At 45.8% G+C, this 17,237-nt stretch overlaps 1 protein-coding gene across 2 annotated transcripts in view; it reads right to left on the reverse strand.

Moving 5' to 3' along the window:
* Positions 1 to 17,237, reverse strand: part of ECE2 (endothelin converting enzyme 2) — a 61,049-nt gene that overhangs the window by 14,284 nt on the left and 29,528 nt on the right. Inside the window, exons 7-11 of one of the 2 annotated variants that reach the window (XM_072996291.2) lie at positions 17,018 to 17,083; positions 12,385 to 12,573; positions 2,729 to 2,871; positions 1,380 to 1,494; positions 966 to 1,076 (exon numbers count right to left, since the gene is read on the reverse strand). In XM_072996291.2, the coding sequence (XP_072852392.2) occupies positions 966 to 1,076; positions 1,380 to 1,494; positions 2,729 to 2,871; positions 12,385 to 12,573; positions 17,018 to 17,083 (624 nt within the window). The remainder of the gene's footprint in view (positions 1 to 965; positions 1,077 to 1,379; positions 1,495 to 2,728; positions 2,872 to 12,384; positions 12,574 to 17,017; positions 17,084 to 17,237) is intronic. The other variant, XM_072996292.2, reaches the window with a different exon arrangement.

Genomic DNA, 17,237 nt, shown 5'->3' on the forward strand with positions numbered 1-17,237 from the left:
TTTTTTTAACATTTGCACCTGATAAGTTGCCCATGGAGTCAATTACTCGCACAGTTTACTAAGATTTTGCTGCTAATGGAAAGCAACACAGCATTGTGCCTAGCACCCAATGTCTTCTCCTGTGGTCCCAGAAAGCCCTTCCGAGCCCCCAACCTGGATAAAAAAAAATTAATGATGCACTTTTGTGTGTCAATATCCCATTCCCAGACTGGTGTGTGTGTGTGTGTGTGTGTGTGTGTGTCTGTCTGTCTGTCTGTCTGTCTGTCTGTCTGTCTTTTATTTGGCAAATCAGCTATGGAAAGGTTCAAATTGAATGAAGGCTCTGGTGGTGGAAGAAAAAGTTCTCTCCTCAAGACGTTGCAGAAGAAACACAAGGACAGATTCAGAGGAGAGTGAGAAAAACAAAAATCCACTGGTCAGCAAGGCTGTTATTAGGACCCACAATGGTACACAAGACTTTCAAAGTCATCATCAAGCTGGCTTACGGCTTTTGTATTTTATTTTGTCTTGATGAATCAACACATTTCCTTGATTACCGCAGCACACGGATAGAAAGCTTGGATCAGTCCAGATTTTCTCCCCGGACCTCCAAAATGTTTTTTTTTTAAAAAAGTAACCCCACTAAAATGACACCGGACAGGGCTAGAAAGTCTACTTCCAGTTTTGAAAAATGGGTACTTGGGAATGTTGAAGGGGGGCCCAGAGACATATTTAAAAGGTAAATTGCCATTCTTCGAGACTTCCAGGAGCTTCCGTTTGCCTTTGTTTGCTGGGGGTGGGGTGGGGAAAGGAGTCCAAAGAAGGTTTGGGGACTGTGTTCAGCCCCAGGACAACACTTTGCCAACCCTGGCCTAGAGACGGGAGACCCCAGGACTTGAGAATGAAGGATGGAGTGGAGAAGGGAAATTGGCCCAGAGATGGGGGTACCCAGAGGGCTGCTTGCCAGCGGGGCTATAAATACTTACAATCTGTTTGCTGTGCCGGTCAAAGGTGGCTTTGACAAACAAGGCCCCAAGGGCAAAGCCCAACGTGTCATCCGTGTTGGAGATGCAGGTTTGCCAGCGAGGGGTGCAGGACTCGAGGGGGAGAAAGAGGGAGACAAAGAGTAAGACCAAAAGGGTTCCGGGGAGAGCTCTCAAATGGCCTTCTTCAACTGTGATAGCCTCTGCTGTTTAAAGGCACAGGTTGGGCTGGTGCTCCTCACACAACTAACAGCCCGAGGCTCGAACAGGTGAACTCCAGCCATGGAGCCTGCGGACTGCTTTCAGACTCCGCAAAGAGAAGTCTGCTGACAGGGTTGCAGATCCCAAGGGCTGCTTTGTACGAGGCCCAGAAGGTTCTCTGACCCTCAGCTTCATTTCACACATGCAGATGCTCACCTTCTTGGTTCCGTAGAGGGTCTCCAGCAGCTTCTCCTGGGCCGTCTCAAACCGCTGATCCAGGCTGGACGCCGTTTTTTGCACCAGGTTCCAAATCATATAATTGTTCAATATACTACAAGAGAAAGAACAAGAGGATGCTGCAAAACCAGCTTTTTGCCCAATAGAGAAACTATGTGCAAGACACATATACCCTTTGAATGAAGACTTTATCCACACCTGGTGTGTGTGGGTTAGCCACTTTGGGAAGCAGAATGTTGAACTGGAGAGGCTTTGGGGCTGATTCACCATGGCTTTTAGTACGTTTGGTTTGTGAACATACCCCCTCATTCAAAAAAATACCCATCGTTAGAAATTGCCCAATTTCAGACTTGTTGGAGTCAAAACTGCTCCATGTTTAATACACTGCTATGGGATCCAGATCCTACTTTGTCCAGAAACAGGAGGACAAACAGGTGCTTCAACAAAATTTATTTATAATATAAAGCACTCATACAACTACTGCATCGGCAAAGCCAGGAATCCATGTTTTCTTATGGGGTACCTTCTATAATGTCACCTTTCCTCACTTTTACAAACTCCCTTAGAGAATACTGTTTGGGCCCTACAGGCAAATGGCTACTCCAAAAATTAAATCACAAGAGCCATCAAACCAAGAAAACAACAGCAAACTGAAGAAGAAACAGCCACCCACAAATAAAGTATTTCTGCCATACATCAAAGGGGTCACGGACCACATGGGGAAACTTTTGAAAAAACACAACCTACAAGCAGTATTCAAGCCCACCACAAAAAATACAACAAATGTTACAGTCAGCAAAGGACAGAAGGGACCCCCTCAGCACTGCAGGAGTATACCAGAGACCTTGCAGTTGTGGCCAGGTATATATTGGGACCACAAAACGAAGCATCCACACCAGAATCAAAGAACAAGAGAGACACTGCAGACTAAAACAACCAGAAAAATCTGCAGTAACTTGAACATGCCCTAAAACAAAATGGACATGAAATTGTATTTCAAAATACTGAAATCCTGGACAACACCAACAATCATTACGTCAGACTGAAAAACCCACAAAAACCAGAAAAAACTTAGGCTGAAAAGTTTAACATTTTAAAGTTAGTTTTTACTTATAAGGATTCAGCCAGGTGCTGAGAGCATGTGCTGAGGCCACAGCCCCTGTGTATACAATATAAATATGTCTCATGATTCTTAACCCTATTTTAATAGCCATATATTTAAGAACACGATAGATTTCAGGATCTGATGGCCAATTCTCTTCAGGCTCCTAGATGGACAGAACAGAGACTGCCGTGGCCAGGCAATCCTCTGCTGTGGTCCTCATTACCTTTTGTCAGTGTTATTGATGAGTTGGGACACTTGTTCTAAGTAGTCTTTGCCATATACAACCACCGGCTCAGTATCCGTTAGTTCTAATGGTGAGAGGAAGTAGGAGATAAAGTCTAACCAATCAATGGCAGGGGCGAGAACCTGGAAAAAACAAGAATAGGGTCAACTGATACATGGCTTTTTTGTGAAATGATTTGTGACTGCTTGGACACCATGTTCTCTGACCTCGGGGCTTCTGCCACAAATACGCGATCTCTAGAGCTTATTGGGGGGGTTATATGTGGCCAATCCATGGACCTTGCAGCCCCCATGTCCACAATTCTTCCTTTACAAAAAATACCCTGAAGATGACCCATTGCATCTACTGGTGGGTAAAACAATATTTAAACTTTGTTCAACAATTTGTGTATTGGGGGCAGGGGTGCTGGCCCCCTTTGAAATTTGATCCCCATGCCCCTTAGAGAGCACAAGAGGGCTTTTTCAGCTAATTTCTTTAAAAAAATGAAAATCTGGGGATGTCCAGGGGCTGGGAGTGCCAAAAAACAACACATAACCCATGGGTCGCATGTTGTCCACCACTGATCTAGAATCACAATTTTCTGGAGATGTTGATTCAGCTAGAAAGATGACCTCGGGATTTTCCAATGTGTGCCCACCCCAGACACATAAAAGAGTTACGTCATGTAGTTACTTGCAAGGCACAGAAAGACACAGGAAACCTGGCTAATCGATTGAGCTCAGGCTGAACATTGGAGACAGACCTGGGTAATCTCATATAATTTTTTAAAAATGGAGGATTGGCCTGTTGTCTCAGAAACGGAGGTGCAACTGGAGGATGTTCAGAGTACCTAGAAGACCTTCCAACAGAGTCCGCAAACTCTTCTTACTTTTGTGGTAAATACAGACACAGTGATTTCAAACCCAAGCAACCTCTCCCACCTGAGTTTTCTCAGGAGGGTTTGATTTTGATTTACAGGTTACCTAATGTAGAGGTCTGGAGGAGTCAAAAGCGTACTGCTCTTTTTGGTTCAATTAAATCATCACCATCATTATCTTCGAACTGCAGAGCTGGAAGGGACTCTATGGATCCTCAAGCCCAGCCCCTCTCAGGAGGCCTGGGGGGGGGAATCGAACTCCCAAGCAGCCAGATGCCTAAACTGCTGAGCTAAACAGCAGTTCTTTATGTAATAAAGATACGACATAATTGTGGATGTGATTATTCAGGGGTAAAGAGGAACAAACTCTGCCCATGCTGTGGCTCCAGCAGGATTCCTTTATAGGTTCCAGCCACAAGCTCTCCTCGAGAGACAGGCCTGGACTGTGTGAGTGCTAATTATCTCTTCTTCCTTGGGCCAGTTAACGGCCTTCTGCTAAAACAGAGCTCCACCCTACAGTAACAGGACCAGCGCATTGGTGCTGAGAGCCTCTTTCCCAGAGACCGAATCTAGCCTGACTGTGTTCAGACCAAGATTGGACCCTCCGGCCTGTTGCTAGTTCACCTGTAGGATTTCCATCTCTCCTTGTTTCCATGGTGACAGGTTGCTTGGCAACCCACAGGTGATGAAGGAAACCAGCTCCACCATGTTGCTGGACGGTCTGCCAGGACCCGATAGACATAATACTGAGCCAATGGGATGGTTGGACATGTGGTTTGGCTGGGTGGGCACACATTAGACCAGTGGTTCTTAACCTTTGTTACTCGGATGCTTTTGAACTGCAACTCCCAGAAACCCCAGTCAGGACAGCTGGTGGTGAAGGCTTCTGGGAGTTGCAGTCCAAAACTCCTGAGTAAGCCAAGGTTAAGAACCAGTGCATTAGACAGTCTAATGCCACATTGTATGACCATCCATGGGGAAAGAACAAGAGACTTGGGGTTGAGTGAAGTCCAATAATAATAATAATAATAATAATAATAATAATAATAATAATAATAATAATAATAATAATAATAATAATAATAATAATAATAATAATAATAATAATAATAAAGCAAGTCAAATTACTTCTGGAAGGGTTTGCTGGATTTTCACCGGCCCATCCAGCCCCTTGAACAAACTACAGCTATCCCATCCCTATTGCCGCTTGGAGTGGAGCAGAAAATGGCTGCCCCAGCCAGCCAGCTCAAGGTGCTGCACAATACCCACAGGCTGGCAGGCTTCTCTGGTACGTGAGGAAGAAAGCAAAGCAAAGCAAAGCAAAGTGTGCTGCTTATATACCGCCCCATAGTGCTACAAGCACTCTCTGGGCGGTTTACAATTTAATTATGCAGGCTACACATTGCCCCCCCAGCGAGCTGGGTACTCATTTTACCGACCTCGGAAGGATAGAAGGCTGAGTCAACCTTGAGCCGGCTACCTGGGGTTTGAACCCCAGGTCGTGAACACAGTTTTAGCTGCAGTACAGCGTTTTAACCACTGCGCCACGAGGCTCAAAGCCATCAAAGCACCTCTTCCCACCTCTGACAGCAAAAACACAACGGCAACATCATGTGCTATGAAGTCAATTCATGTTTTGGTTATGGTTACATTTCCCAGGGTTTTCTAGGTAGAGAGTATTCAGCTGGCCCAAGGCTAACAAGGCTGGCTCTTCTCCTTGGAAACACAACAGGGAACTGAACTACCAACCTCCGGCTCTGCAGCCAGAGACCTAAACCACTGAGCTATCATCATCAATTAAGTAACAATTTGCAGTGCTTTTACAACACCAAAAATTCCCTGCCCAAAGCAGACACCACCTAACGTTAGGGCCAACCCATTGCTTGGTGTATCCGCAGCTCACTCACACGGTGATCTGGAGAACTTTATGTCTATCCCCTCAGTGATTCTCCCAACACCCCTGCGTGACAGACCAGTCATATTACCCCGATATTCTGTTCTGACTGTCATGCTCGAGTAAAGGGGTTAACAGGACTGGAGGAGACCCCTTCAGAGGAATTGTCTTGATTTGAAAAGGATGCAGAAGCAGAATTCTGCTGCCGCCTTTCTCGCCAATTGGGGTAACTTTTGCCAATCTTGCGGAAAACACACACACACACCAAATTTCATCACTCTCTGGAGTTATTTCTATGCAGAGTAGAAGGGTGGAAAAAAAATCTGGTCCAGTCTGGCTGTAAAGCAGACTGAAAACGCCACCTCATAGGACAGATTTTGGCGGTCATCATAAAAATTGGTCGCCATGCCATTTGTCCTTTTTCTTGCCGAAGGAGGAGAAAGTTGCATGTGGAATTTAGACTTCCTCTACCAAACAGCTTGGCTAATCTTGACTTGGACATGCATCAGGGACACAATCTGCTGCGGCTTCAGGTAGCAAAATGTCGTAGGCCCATGGTTCCCAACCTTGGGTCTCCAGATGTTCTCAGACTAAAGTCTTCACCATGGCCTGGGCTGGCCAGGATATCTGGGAGTTTTCATCCAGGAATATCTGGGGGCCTATAGTTGGGAACCACTGCTTTAGGCTATTCCTGAACACTGGAATGACCATATAAGAGGCTCTCTGCATAAATAGGGATGGAAAACTCCTCCCACTGGTAGCAAGGGCTTCTAAAAGCTTATTTCAAATTTCCTGGGTTGTTTCACCAGCCTTAAGGCTCTCTGTGTGAGCAGCATCCTATTCAGATGGCAGAGGGTACACTTACTCTTCAGCCTCAGACGGCAAAATACCTTGGGCCGGGCCAGGCCTCCATAGATACTTCCGCTTCTGGAAGTGCATCATTTCCGCAAAGTGGACTGTATGTCAGCAAGGATGGCCTGCTTCCTCCTCACTTCTCTGAACGATCTTTGATCCATCAAATAACAGAATCCCCTTGCTGACCTAGACTGTCATACTTGCCTCTGTCCTCGATTCTTGGAAAGGATGGGCCTGCTCCACTGGGGGGGGGGTCAGCATCTTTTGGTCTTCTATCTCATCTTTCCTCATTTTGCTCTTTTCGGGAATTCCAAGAGCAGGCAGACGCAGAGCTCAGCGTGTCACACTTTCTGGTACCCCCGCTGTTAATCCCCATCACTGATAAAATGCACCCAATGATTGTAATTATGACTTAATTATTAGGCAGTGATTATTATTAGACAACCCCTCAATTAGTGTACACCCATATGCTGGATGAGATCCCTCCCAAGCCAGAAGAAGAAGAAGCTTCTAGAAGTCTGTATCCTCGAAGGCTTTCACGGCCAGGATCTGATGGTTGTTGTGGGTTTTTCGGGCTCTTTGGCCGTGTTATGAAGGTTGTTCTTCCTGACGTTTCGCCAGTCTCTGTGGCCGGCATCTTCAGAGGACTGGAATAGCACTGTGTGCTCTGCTGCAGTTTGTTTGGGAGCTGAGTATTTATAGCTGTGGGATCAGCTTTTGTCCTTTTCAGGAGATGGGTGATTATGACTCTGAAGATGCTGGCCACAGAGACTGGCGAAACATCAGGAAGAACAACCTTCAGAACATGGCCAAAGAACCCGAAAAGCCACAACAACTTTCTAGAAGTCTATTGCTGAGCAAGAATTATGACATGCCTAATATCACCTACTGAGGACCTGGCTCCAAAATGAAATGTTGTATTCAGGTGTGAATAACAGAGCAACAAAAAATGTGCGTCAGATTTGAACCATTAAATACACCAATTCTTCCATATTGCATTTTTATCTCATTTTCTTTTACCTTTTCTTTTAACTTTTTGTATACAATCTTTTAGTATAAAGCCAGTCTCAAGACAGCTTAATAAAAGTGTTAAAGCCACAGTACATACTGTAGAATACATGAAATGTAAAACAGTTCAAATGTATTAAACCAGCAAAAAAGAAAAAAGAAAAAAGAAAAAGAAAAAGAAAGAAGGAAGGAAAAGTGTTTTCAAAGTCTATTTGAAAATAATCAGAAGGGGGGGGCTTGCAGCTTCCTTAGGAAGGCATTTCTAAAAATATAAGGCCCCCACTGAGATCAGGGCCTCTGAACATGAACACACGAAGGTTCATGTTGCCACCATATCTCCTTGCCTTAATCCTTGTCCACCAGAATAAATAAATTCAGTACTTGTACTGAATGCATTCTGCTGTAGTTTCTGACTCTGAGAATTCCAACGTATAGCCAAAGGTTTAAGATCAGCATTTAAATTAAATGTATACATCTTGTATTTCCAGAACCCACCAAAAATTTTAATATCATTATCCAACTCTGGACGGGGCCAACCTAACGATAACCAGAGAGCATTATTTTTGGCTCTTGACATCCTTGTTCATTGAAAATGACATGGATCGTTTTTTTTTTGTTTCAGAACACTACACCGGTGGGGCCAAAAACATCCCCAGGGACAAAAAGCAATAGATTTGTTGGGACAAATTTTATCCCAGCCATTTTCTGTTTTCTTATTCAGAAATAAAGCCAGCCAACCAACCTTGTACATGGCCAGTGTGACTGAAATGCGGGTATATTGTTTAAAACTCTTTGGTTGACAATGGCTGAAATCCAGCAGTAAGTCACAAACAGGACGGGCACTTTGAATCAATGAAACTTACATAAATGTTGACTCCCTACATACCCACCGGTTTAAGAGTTTTACTCTTGCTACTGCTGAGCCATTTTATGCCTTCCTTGTAAGATCTGTTGTTGTTTAGTTGTTAAGTCATGTCTGACTCTTCGTGACCCCATGGACCAGAGCACGCCAGGCCCTCCTGTCTTCCACTGCCTCCCAGAGTTTGGTCCAATTCATGCGAGGTTTAGTTTTGTGTTAATTCTGCTAGAAAACAGGACCCAGGAAGACCAAAATGCCCTCACTTAGTCAATTACATGTGAGATGGAAGAATGGACACACACAAGTGCTTCTTATCCGTTCTGACATTTGTATAATGGTTTCGTAAGAATCAGACCCCCTTTTATGGCTTAAGGGGAAATTTCCAGTTTTTATTCTGAGCTGTAGGAGAGGGGAAGTCACTTGTTTGAACTATAACTCCCAGAAACTGCTAGTCTCCAAAATAATGTTTCACCTCTTTGCTTCTCTGTGATTTTACACTGGGTCTCAAACATAGCCAAGAAGTGGACGGATCTATAATATAACTTGCGGATCCCTTTTCTCCTCATAGGGAGAAAACCAGGGAGAGCAGACATACACTTCGTGACATCTTGCAAGCAGTTGGAAAGCAGTGACACCCAATTCCCCAAAGGTAGGGAGAGAAGTAGGTGTTTATTCGATTGCGTGTGTCAGGTTGGAGGAGGGATTACAGTCCTTCCTCTGAGAGTGGATCTGCGTCTGATGACGGTCTAGAGGCTGGCACTGGCACCGCAGCTGCAGCTCCAGGCTGATTGGGATGCAGATCAGCCACGCTCCTGGTCTGCTGACATTTGAAGGAGCTGAATCTGAATGGCAGCATGGATGGAATCTTAATCAAGAGGGAGGAGAAGAGGGTCGGCTGCCGGCTGCCTGGGTGGCAAGACTTGGGCTTATGCAATCCATGTAAACAACCTCTCTGTTTAGGTAGATGCAAGAAGCGATGGGGTGTCTATGTGTGTCTGTGTGTGTGTGGCAGTGGGTTGAAAACAAGAAGCTGCTGGAAACAGGAAGCTGCCTTATACTCAGCAAGTCTGGATTAGGGAACATGTTCAGTAAACTACAATTCAGAGCCTCAGATTATGGTAAAAGGTAAAGGTTCCCCTTGATATTTAGCCCACTTGTGTCCGACTCTAGGGCGCGGTGCTCATCCCCGTCTCCAAGCTGTAGAGCCAGCGTTTGTCCATAGACAGTTTCTGTGGTCACGTGGCCAGCGCAACTAGACAGAGAACGCCGTGACCTCCCCACCGAGGTGAACCCTATTTATCTACTCGCATTTTTACATGGTTTCGAATGGCTAGGTTGGCAGGTGCTGGGACAAGCGACGGGAGCTCCCTCCGTCGCGTGGATTCGATCTTACGACTGCAGGTCTTCCGACCTTGCAGCACAGAGGTTTCTGCGGTTTAACCCACAGCGCCACCGCGTCCCACTCAGATTATGAGGGGCCATTAAATACAAATTAAAAGCAATTTTTATGTAATAGTCAGAATAATACTACGGTTATAACGGAAAGCCTTTCCAGAACCACTGTCCTCACTCCTCTGTATCATCACTGCTACCCTGTTCTTAATCCCAACCTCCCTACATCTGTGCTCCCTATCATACCATTAGGAGCCAACAGTGGGAGGTGGCTGCAAAAAAGGCAAATGCTATTTTAGGCTGCATTAACAGAAGAATAGTCTCCAAATCCACTGAAGTACTTGATCCCTCCCTGTTTGACACTGACGAGGCTTCATCTTGAGTACTGTGCCCATTTTAAGAAGGATGCTAACAAACTAGAATAAATTCAGACAAGGGCAGTAAGGATGATCAGGGGACTGGAAACTAAGCCTTAGGAGGAAAGACTGAAAGAACAGGGCATGTTTAGCCTTGAGAACAGAAGACTGAGGGGAGACAGGAGAGCACTTTTCAAATCCCTGAAAGGCTATCATACAGAGGAGGGGCAGGATCTGCTCTCTATCATCCTAGAGTGCAGGGTGTTTGTGGCATTCGCCCAGGTCATGAATATTCATATTCTATTTGCATAGACCAATGGGAGTGCTGGAGGGGCGGAGTCACGAGGTACAGTGGTGCCTCGCATAGCGAGGTTAATCCATTCCGGATTAACCTTCGCTATAGCGAAACATCGCTGAACGGATCAAAAAAACCCATTGGAACGCATTAAACATTCCAAATGGGCCGAAAACTCACCTTTCAGCGATGCTTCCTATGGCCGGCAGCCATTTTTGCGCCCTCGTTAAGCGAGGGGAGGGCGTGAAAACGCTGCGCGCGGCCATTTCAGGGCTTCCGGCGGCGATTTTGGCCGCTGAACAGCTGATCGTCGGGGCTTCGTTTTGCGAAGATCGGTAAGCGAAACGCTTATCGATCTTCGCAAAGCGAGTTTCGCCCTATCTAATCGTCGTTGAGTGATCGCATTAGCGATCCCAAAAAAGGGATCGCTATGCAATTTCGTTGTTGTACGGTGCGCTCGTTAAGCAAGGCACCACTGTATAAGAGACTCAGCAGGATGAGGAGGAGTTTAGATAAGGTTTTGAGATAGAAGAAGTTAGAGAGTTTTGGAGTTTGGGCGGGAGAGTGGTGGTTGAGGGTGGATAAAGAAGAATGCTTGTTTAAGAGTTAACAACATTGCTTGTTCTGTCAACATCTGTATCGATAAACAAGTTTTATCTGGTTCTTTTAAAATGACATATGGCCTGGACATCTATCATTAATAATAGGTATTGTTGATGAAATCAACTAGTGGCAGCTGAGGAGCACGTAGCATGAGCTCTTAGTTTGGTGAAACAATCAGGGGCCACGTGGAATTGTAGACAACGTGTAATACTGGGCGCAAGTTACTGGACACCAGATTTAGGAACCTATGATCTCGGGAGGTGGTGAGCGCTCCAAGGCTGGAGGCATTCAAGAGAAATTTGTACAACCAGCTCTCACATCTGATTGATTTGGATTCCTGCACGCTCTCTCCTTCCACTTCTTTTTTGATCCTACCCATCTAACTGAAAGCATCTGTGGTCCTGAACGGCATCATTTCTACAGGGGATTCAATGCAAAAAATAAACAAACAATCAAAAAGCAACCCACACACATTGCTGATGCTTGGCTTAAAAAACAAACAGAATAGAAGATGCTGGAATTCTGCAACCCAAATGTTTTTAAATCTACATGTGAATTTTCCCCTTTTTCAGCTCCTCCCTCCCCGTTGTGTTGTGGGTCATGCCTACTTCCTCAGGCCATGCCCCAAGATTATGCGGATAGTGCAGAAAAAAATATAAATGAGAATCCCCAAAATGCATACTTCTTAGAGGTGAGTTCAAGTGCTGGCTGCCAACAGCCTTCGGGGTATGTGGTTTCAAGCTTCACTCCTGGAATTTTCCACCTAACTCCTCAAACATGGACTCTTGACATCAGCCAAGTGGAAATGCAAAGTGAAGAAAACGTCTCCTTATGCTCCCCAGGTAATACAATTAATCTGACTTTAATTGGCAGCCCCTGCCTGATAGGTATACCACATTTTAACCCCACCTCTTTGATGGAGACTGCTTGGTTTGCATCTTGCCTTTTTCCCAACCTCCAATCAAGCAGAAACCTTGTATTTTCAAAAGCAGATTTGCAAGGGAGTGGAGATGGACCTACAGATTCTTTGGCCAGTCCTTGGTTTGAAGAGCCAGGTGGGAAATGCCAATCAAAGGCTACCAGGGACGAAGCTTGAAATCACACAGCCCAAAGGCTACAATAGTCTGAACTCACCTCCAAGAAGCACACCTGGCCAGCCAACCACCATGAATTTTTGAGACTCTCATTTACCATTTTTTCCTGCACTATCCAGAAAATCGTCATAGCATGGTCGGAGGAATAGACGTGGCTCATGAAAGCTCGCTGTTTGCTCAAATTTTAGTGGTCTGATAATTTCCGAAGAAAATTAATTCATACCATCACATAACAACAAGAATCAATCAGTTCTTGATTTCCAGACAACCCTAGTTCTCTCTCTCTCCCTCTCAACCCCATCTCTCTCCTGTTCTTCAGGTAGCTGGCCCAAACCAAATGTAGATTCACCCCCCAATAGGCGCCGTCCCGCTCTTGCTCCCTGCCACCCATCTGCTCCTTCTGCTTTATACAGAAAGCCCCACCTGTAGCTCAGCCATGGTCAGCTTGTGGTAAATCTTCTCATCATCCCGCCGTTCATCCTGGGGGACGGTCAGGTTGGCCAACTGAGTCTCCAGCTCCAGGACCTGCTGCATCTGCTCTTCTGTAGAAGCCCTGCTTCCACCCAACAGCATGCCCAGTTCCACCATGTAGTCCAGGTAGGCAGCCAACACCTGCCAAGGGAGAGCAGAGGACTGGATTCATTCCTGGGCCTTTGGTGGATCCTTGAACAACAAACAAAATCCCTCACATCCTTTTTGTCTTGCTTCTTGAATGATCATGACGTCATCAGCTGCAGCTCAATCCCAGCCATTAATATCCTTCCGAGCCCCCCTCCCAGTTCCGGACATGGGCTCAGAGGCGAAAGAACCAGTGGGGCCAACAAAAGAGGCCCTCAGGTCCTGACACCACTGCTGAACTGGACAGCCGTGAGCTGGTACCTCTAAGCTCAGCTTCCGCTAGAGTCTCACACCCATTTCGGAAAGCTCCACTATTCACAGAGCAGTGTACCAACGCAAGGAAGGTGGGCGTCAGATGAACTTCTGAGGTTAACAGCTGCTCAAGAGTGGAGCGGATGCCAATACAAAAGGCAACTGAACGATGGGATTTATTATATAAATGTCTTGAGTCACCAGATAGGGCTTGAATAACATAGAATTAAACTAAGGTGTCACTGTAAGTTGAAACCTGGAGGGCAATCAAATTGTAGAAAGGCGAAAAGTCGACTTGGTATCGCAACATGAACAGATTGAATGACAGTACAGGATTTTAAACAGACGTTGGGCAACCGTCTGCCAATGATGATTCAACTGTGGGTTACTATATTGGCAGGGAGTGAACAAGATAATCTGAAAACTGGTTTTCTTCCTCTACCACTTTGGGGCGTATATTACTAAAAGGAAAAGGACTCGTTATACTGCAAAAGGAATGAATGTTATCCCTCACTAGGTTGCCAATTTGCTGTAATACAGTTACCGCTTTGCAACTGGAAGAAGGCGCTAATTACAAGCAATCTAGGGTAATGGCCTCCAGTTACTCCCTAACTCTGAAAAGCATATACTGTACAGAGGATGGTGGTCATTCTTGGTGTGTTTGGTCATCCCCTGTGGTGAGCAAGCTTGAATGGCAGCTCAGAGCATCTTCCAAGCTCTGCCATGGGGTCTTCTCGGCCTGCCCTGAATCACTCAAGCTGGCTTTTCCAAACAAGGTTCTTTCCAGCTTGAAATATAGAAAAAAAGCAAAGGCACAGAACAGCTCAGCTCCTACTGCAGGATCATTCCTCCAACAGCTTTAGTTCCTGGAGTACCAGCTGCAACGATGAATGAATAAGTCTGCAATCATTCCCCCCCCCTTTGACTTTCTACTCCATCACCCCCCCTTCCTTTCCCTTGACCCTGGCTTCGTTCCATGCTGCAATTCCATACAGTATATTGCGCAGAAGCTACGTGCCTGAAAAATCCCAGCTTCTCTTTTCTATGGACACTGAAAGCAACTTCTCAGCCTCTGGTGACCACTAGACTATGCTTGGAAGCATTTAATACTTTGTTTAAGGTATTTCTCGCCTGTCGTTCAATTTAGCAAATGTTCACGAGGCAGCTTCCTGACCATAAAGGCACAAGAGCATAAAATATACACTCGTGAAACAACAGAACGGTAAAACACAATGGTAAACAGAGGTGGAGGGCTAGGCAAAAAAATAACCAGGAGAAATACTCATAAAATGCTGCAGGATCAGAATCTGGCTATAGAACAAAAGGTGGCTGCAAGGTTAAGTTAAAGATATGCGTAAAAATGCTTGCTTGCACCTGGTGCTTACAAGGAAACACAATGCATACCGAACTTGACAAGGAAGGGTACTGGGGGGGAAGGGGGGCTGTTTACCAACTGCCACTCATCTCATCTCCAAAGGGAAGTCGAGGCAGCCCATGCTCATCATCTCAGCAACCAGGCTGACTTGTCTGAGAGCAGGGTGTCCTTGAGATATTCCGGTCCCCAGCTGGAAATGGCTTGTGAGTAGAGACATTCCGGGAACTAGCAGAGTTGTTTTAAGAAGTCGAAATTATTTCCATAACACAGAGCCAGTTCATCATCTTAAGCCCGGGAACCCTCAAGCGCTCTGGGAATAATGGGAAATGTACTCAACACTCCTGGAGGGCATTAGGATCAGGAGGCTGAGCGAGCTGTACCCCCTTCCCTTGCCATTTCTGGCCTCTAGGACTTAACGGTAGCCCTGCTGGCTAAGAGGCTCTGGGGATTGCAGTCTAAATAAGTTTATTTCCATGCTCTGCGTGTTCTTCATAGAGTGCTGTTTGCATCCAAGAGCCAACTTCTGAGGGCACGAGGGGTCTTTTTGCTCGCCTTTTATTGTGGTGGACCACCCCCAAGTCGAACACCCCTTAGAAAAAAAAGCAAAAAGCAGAGTGTGTGGCTTATAAACTGCCCCATAGCACTTAAAGCATGCTCTGGGCAATTTACAATTTAATGACGGAGGCTACACCTTTTGCTCCCCTCCAAGCAAGCTGGCTGCTCAATTTACCAGCCTCGGAAGGATGGAAGGCTGAGCGAACCTCAAGCCAGTCGATCTGTGATTGAACCTGGGATGCGAGCAGAGTTTTGGCTGCAGTACTGCAGTCTTTAACCACTGTGCCACAAGGCTCCTGAAGAAAACATTTAGCTGAAAAATAGCAAATGGTGTCCCCAGAAGGTGGTCACTACTTGTTTCTAAAAAGGTTTTTGACTGGCCTGGAAAGACAGAACAGCCTTTTAAAAGCCAAGCCATACCCACAGGCTTCCAGGGCCAAGATTTTCTGGTTTTTTTTTTTCAGCTCAAGGAAACAAAGCAAAAATAAACAAAGCCAAGCAGAAAAACAAAACAAAACAAAAAAGCCAAGGGGGAGGCTCTTTGGAGGGGGTCCAGGTGGGCCTAGAAGGGCTCCTTATGGACTCTGGGTGGTCCTATAAAAACCCATAAAACCATTGCCGTACTGATCGTCGTATTTTATTGCAGCCCTCAAAGCAAGGAACGCTACCATATAGGAGGATGTTAACTGTTGTTACATGCCCTCAACTCGGAACCGACTTAGAGCCTCCCTAAGAGGGCTTTCAAGGTAAGTGAGATATTTAAGGAGTGGCTTTACCAGTTCCATGCCCCCTTGTGAGTTCCCATGGCTGAGTGGGGATTTGAATGAGGGAATTTGAATGTGGGGATTTGAATCGTGGTCTGTCGCTCTATCTACCACACCACACTGGGTATCCTCATGGAGGCAGTACCATACCTTTTAAAAAATAACATTATGGTGCAATTTCTGGGACAGCAGGAGGAAAGATGGCTGGATTCTGTCCTCTAAAGGTTGAACGCAACCCTATCAAGCTTCTTCTGCTAGTCACCTGCTGTAACGACAAGCATCTGTAAACAGGACCACAGGTAGTTACTGCTGGTAAAAGTCAAAACTGCCCAAGACTCCAGTCTTGCTTGAAGATTTCTCTGTAAAGCTTCCAGGCACGGATAAGACTCACGGCTAGAGAAACACTTGTTGTTGACATGACTGAAAGGGTGCATTGAAGTACAGTTGTTTTATTAAGGCTGGTGTATTAACAATTGTTGACCCATATTTAATGGGTCAATTGACCCAAGACAGCTGGTGTGGTGGATAGAGTACTGGACTAGGACTCAAGATGACCTGGGTTCAAATCCCTGCTTAGCCACAGAAATTCATGGGGCAGTAGTAGTGGCAATGGTCAACCATTCGCTGGACATTTCACTTGCTTCAAAAACTCTATTCAGGTCATCGTAAGTTGGAAACAAGCTGATGGTACACAAACAAAGCAGTGGTTTCCAACCTTATGTAGCCCAGGTGTTTTTGGACTGCAATTCCCAGAAGTCTCCACCACCAGCTGTCTTGGCTGGGGGTTCTGGGAGTTGCAGTCCAAGAACACCTAGGTGACCCAAGGTCGGGCAACATTGACATCAGGCAAGCTTGGTCAGCCAAATGCTGAACACAGCCAGCACCACGAACTCTACAAGGCCAGAAAAAAATGGCTGAAGAAGATACCGGGTGAAATCCTGCTGTGCAATTTCTCTGCACCATTAGGGTGATGGCATCAGCTGCAGCTGCACCTCAAACATTTTGGAGCAATGAAAAACCTTCCTAACATCATTCCAAGTTTCAGAGATCCTTAGGGATCCCCTTTATCCTGGCGAAGCCTTCGGAAACTGTGGTATAGGGTTGGGAACAATGTACAATCTGAAACCTGGGCGGGAGCGAGGAAGTTTTGGATTGCCTCGAAATGGCCATAGCATGGCTGTAGCTGGTGATGTCACTCGACTTGGGTGGTGTACATTGTGTAACAGGATTTCGCATCTCCAGTGATTCAGGGCTGGGCCTCAATGCCCTTCACTGGCCCTTATCCAAACCAACACTATGCAAAAACAAAAAACAAAAAACCAAAACAAAACAAAACAAAAAACAAAAAACAAAAAGAAATGACATGTTTAGGCTCCATTGACATCCTTTATATGGCGAACAGAATTTGGATAAGTGAAGAAGAAGAATGATGACGGACTGTGAATGGGGCCATCCTAAAACGGGCTGGAGCGCGCAACTGTGCCTTCCTTACCTTCTCATTGGCTGTCTTGTTCAGGTAGTAATCCCGGGAGGGCAAGAAAAGGCCTGACTGGTCCACCTGCCAGATGTGAAAGAGAACCAGTGAATCCAGATGCCAGAACGCCCTGCCCAGCCCCTGAGGCTCCCTCTGTTTTTCTACAGTGCAGGGGAAGGGAATAGAATTTCCAAAGCCAATGAAGGAGAACGTTGTCTATTCAGCAAATCACCCTTAC

Source organism: Pogona vitticeps, chromosome 3 (genome assembly GCF_051106095.1).
Source record: "Pogona vitticeps strain Pit_001003342236 chromosome 3, PviZW2.1, whole genome shotgun sequence".
NCBI classification, from domain to species: Eukaryota; Metazoa; Chordata; class Lepidosauria; order Squamata; family Agamidae; genus Pogona; species Pogona vitticeps.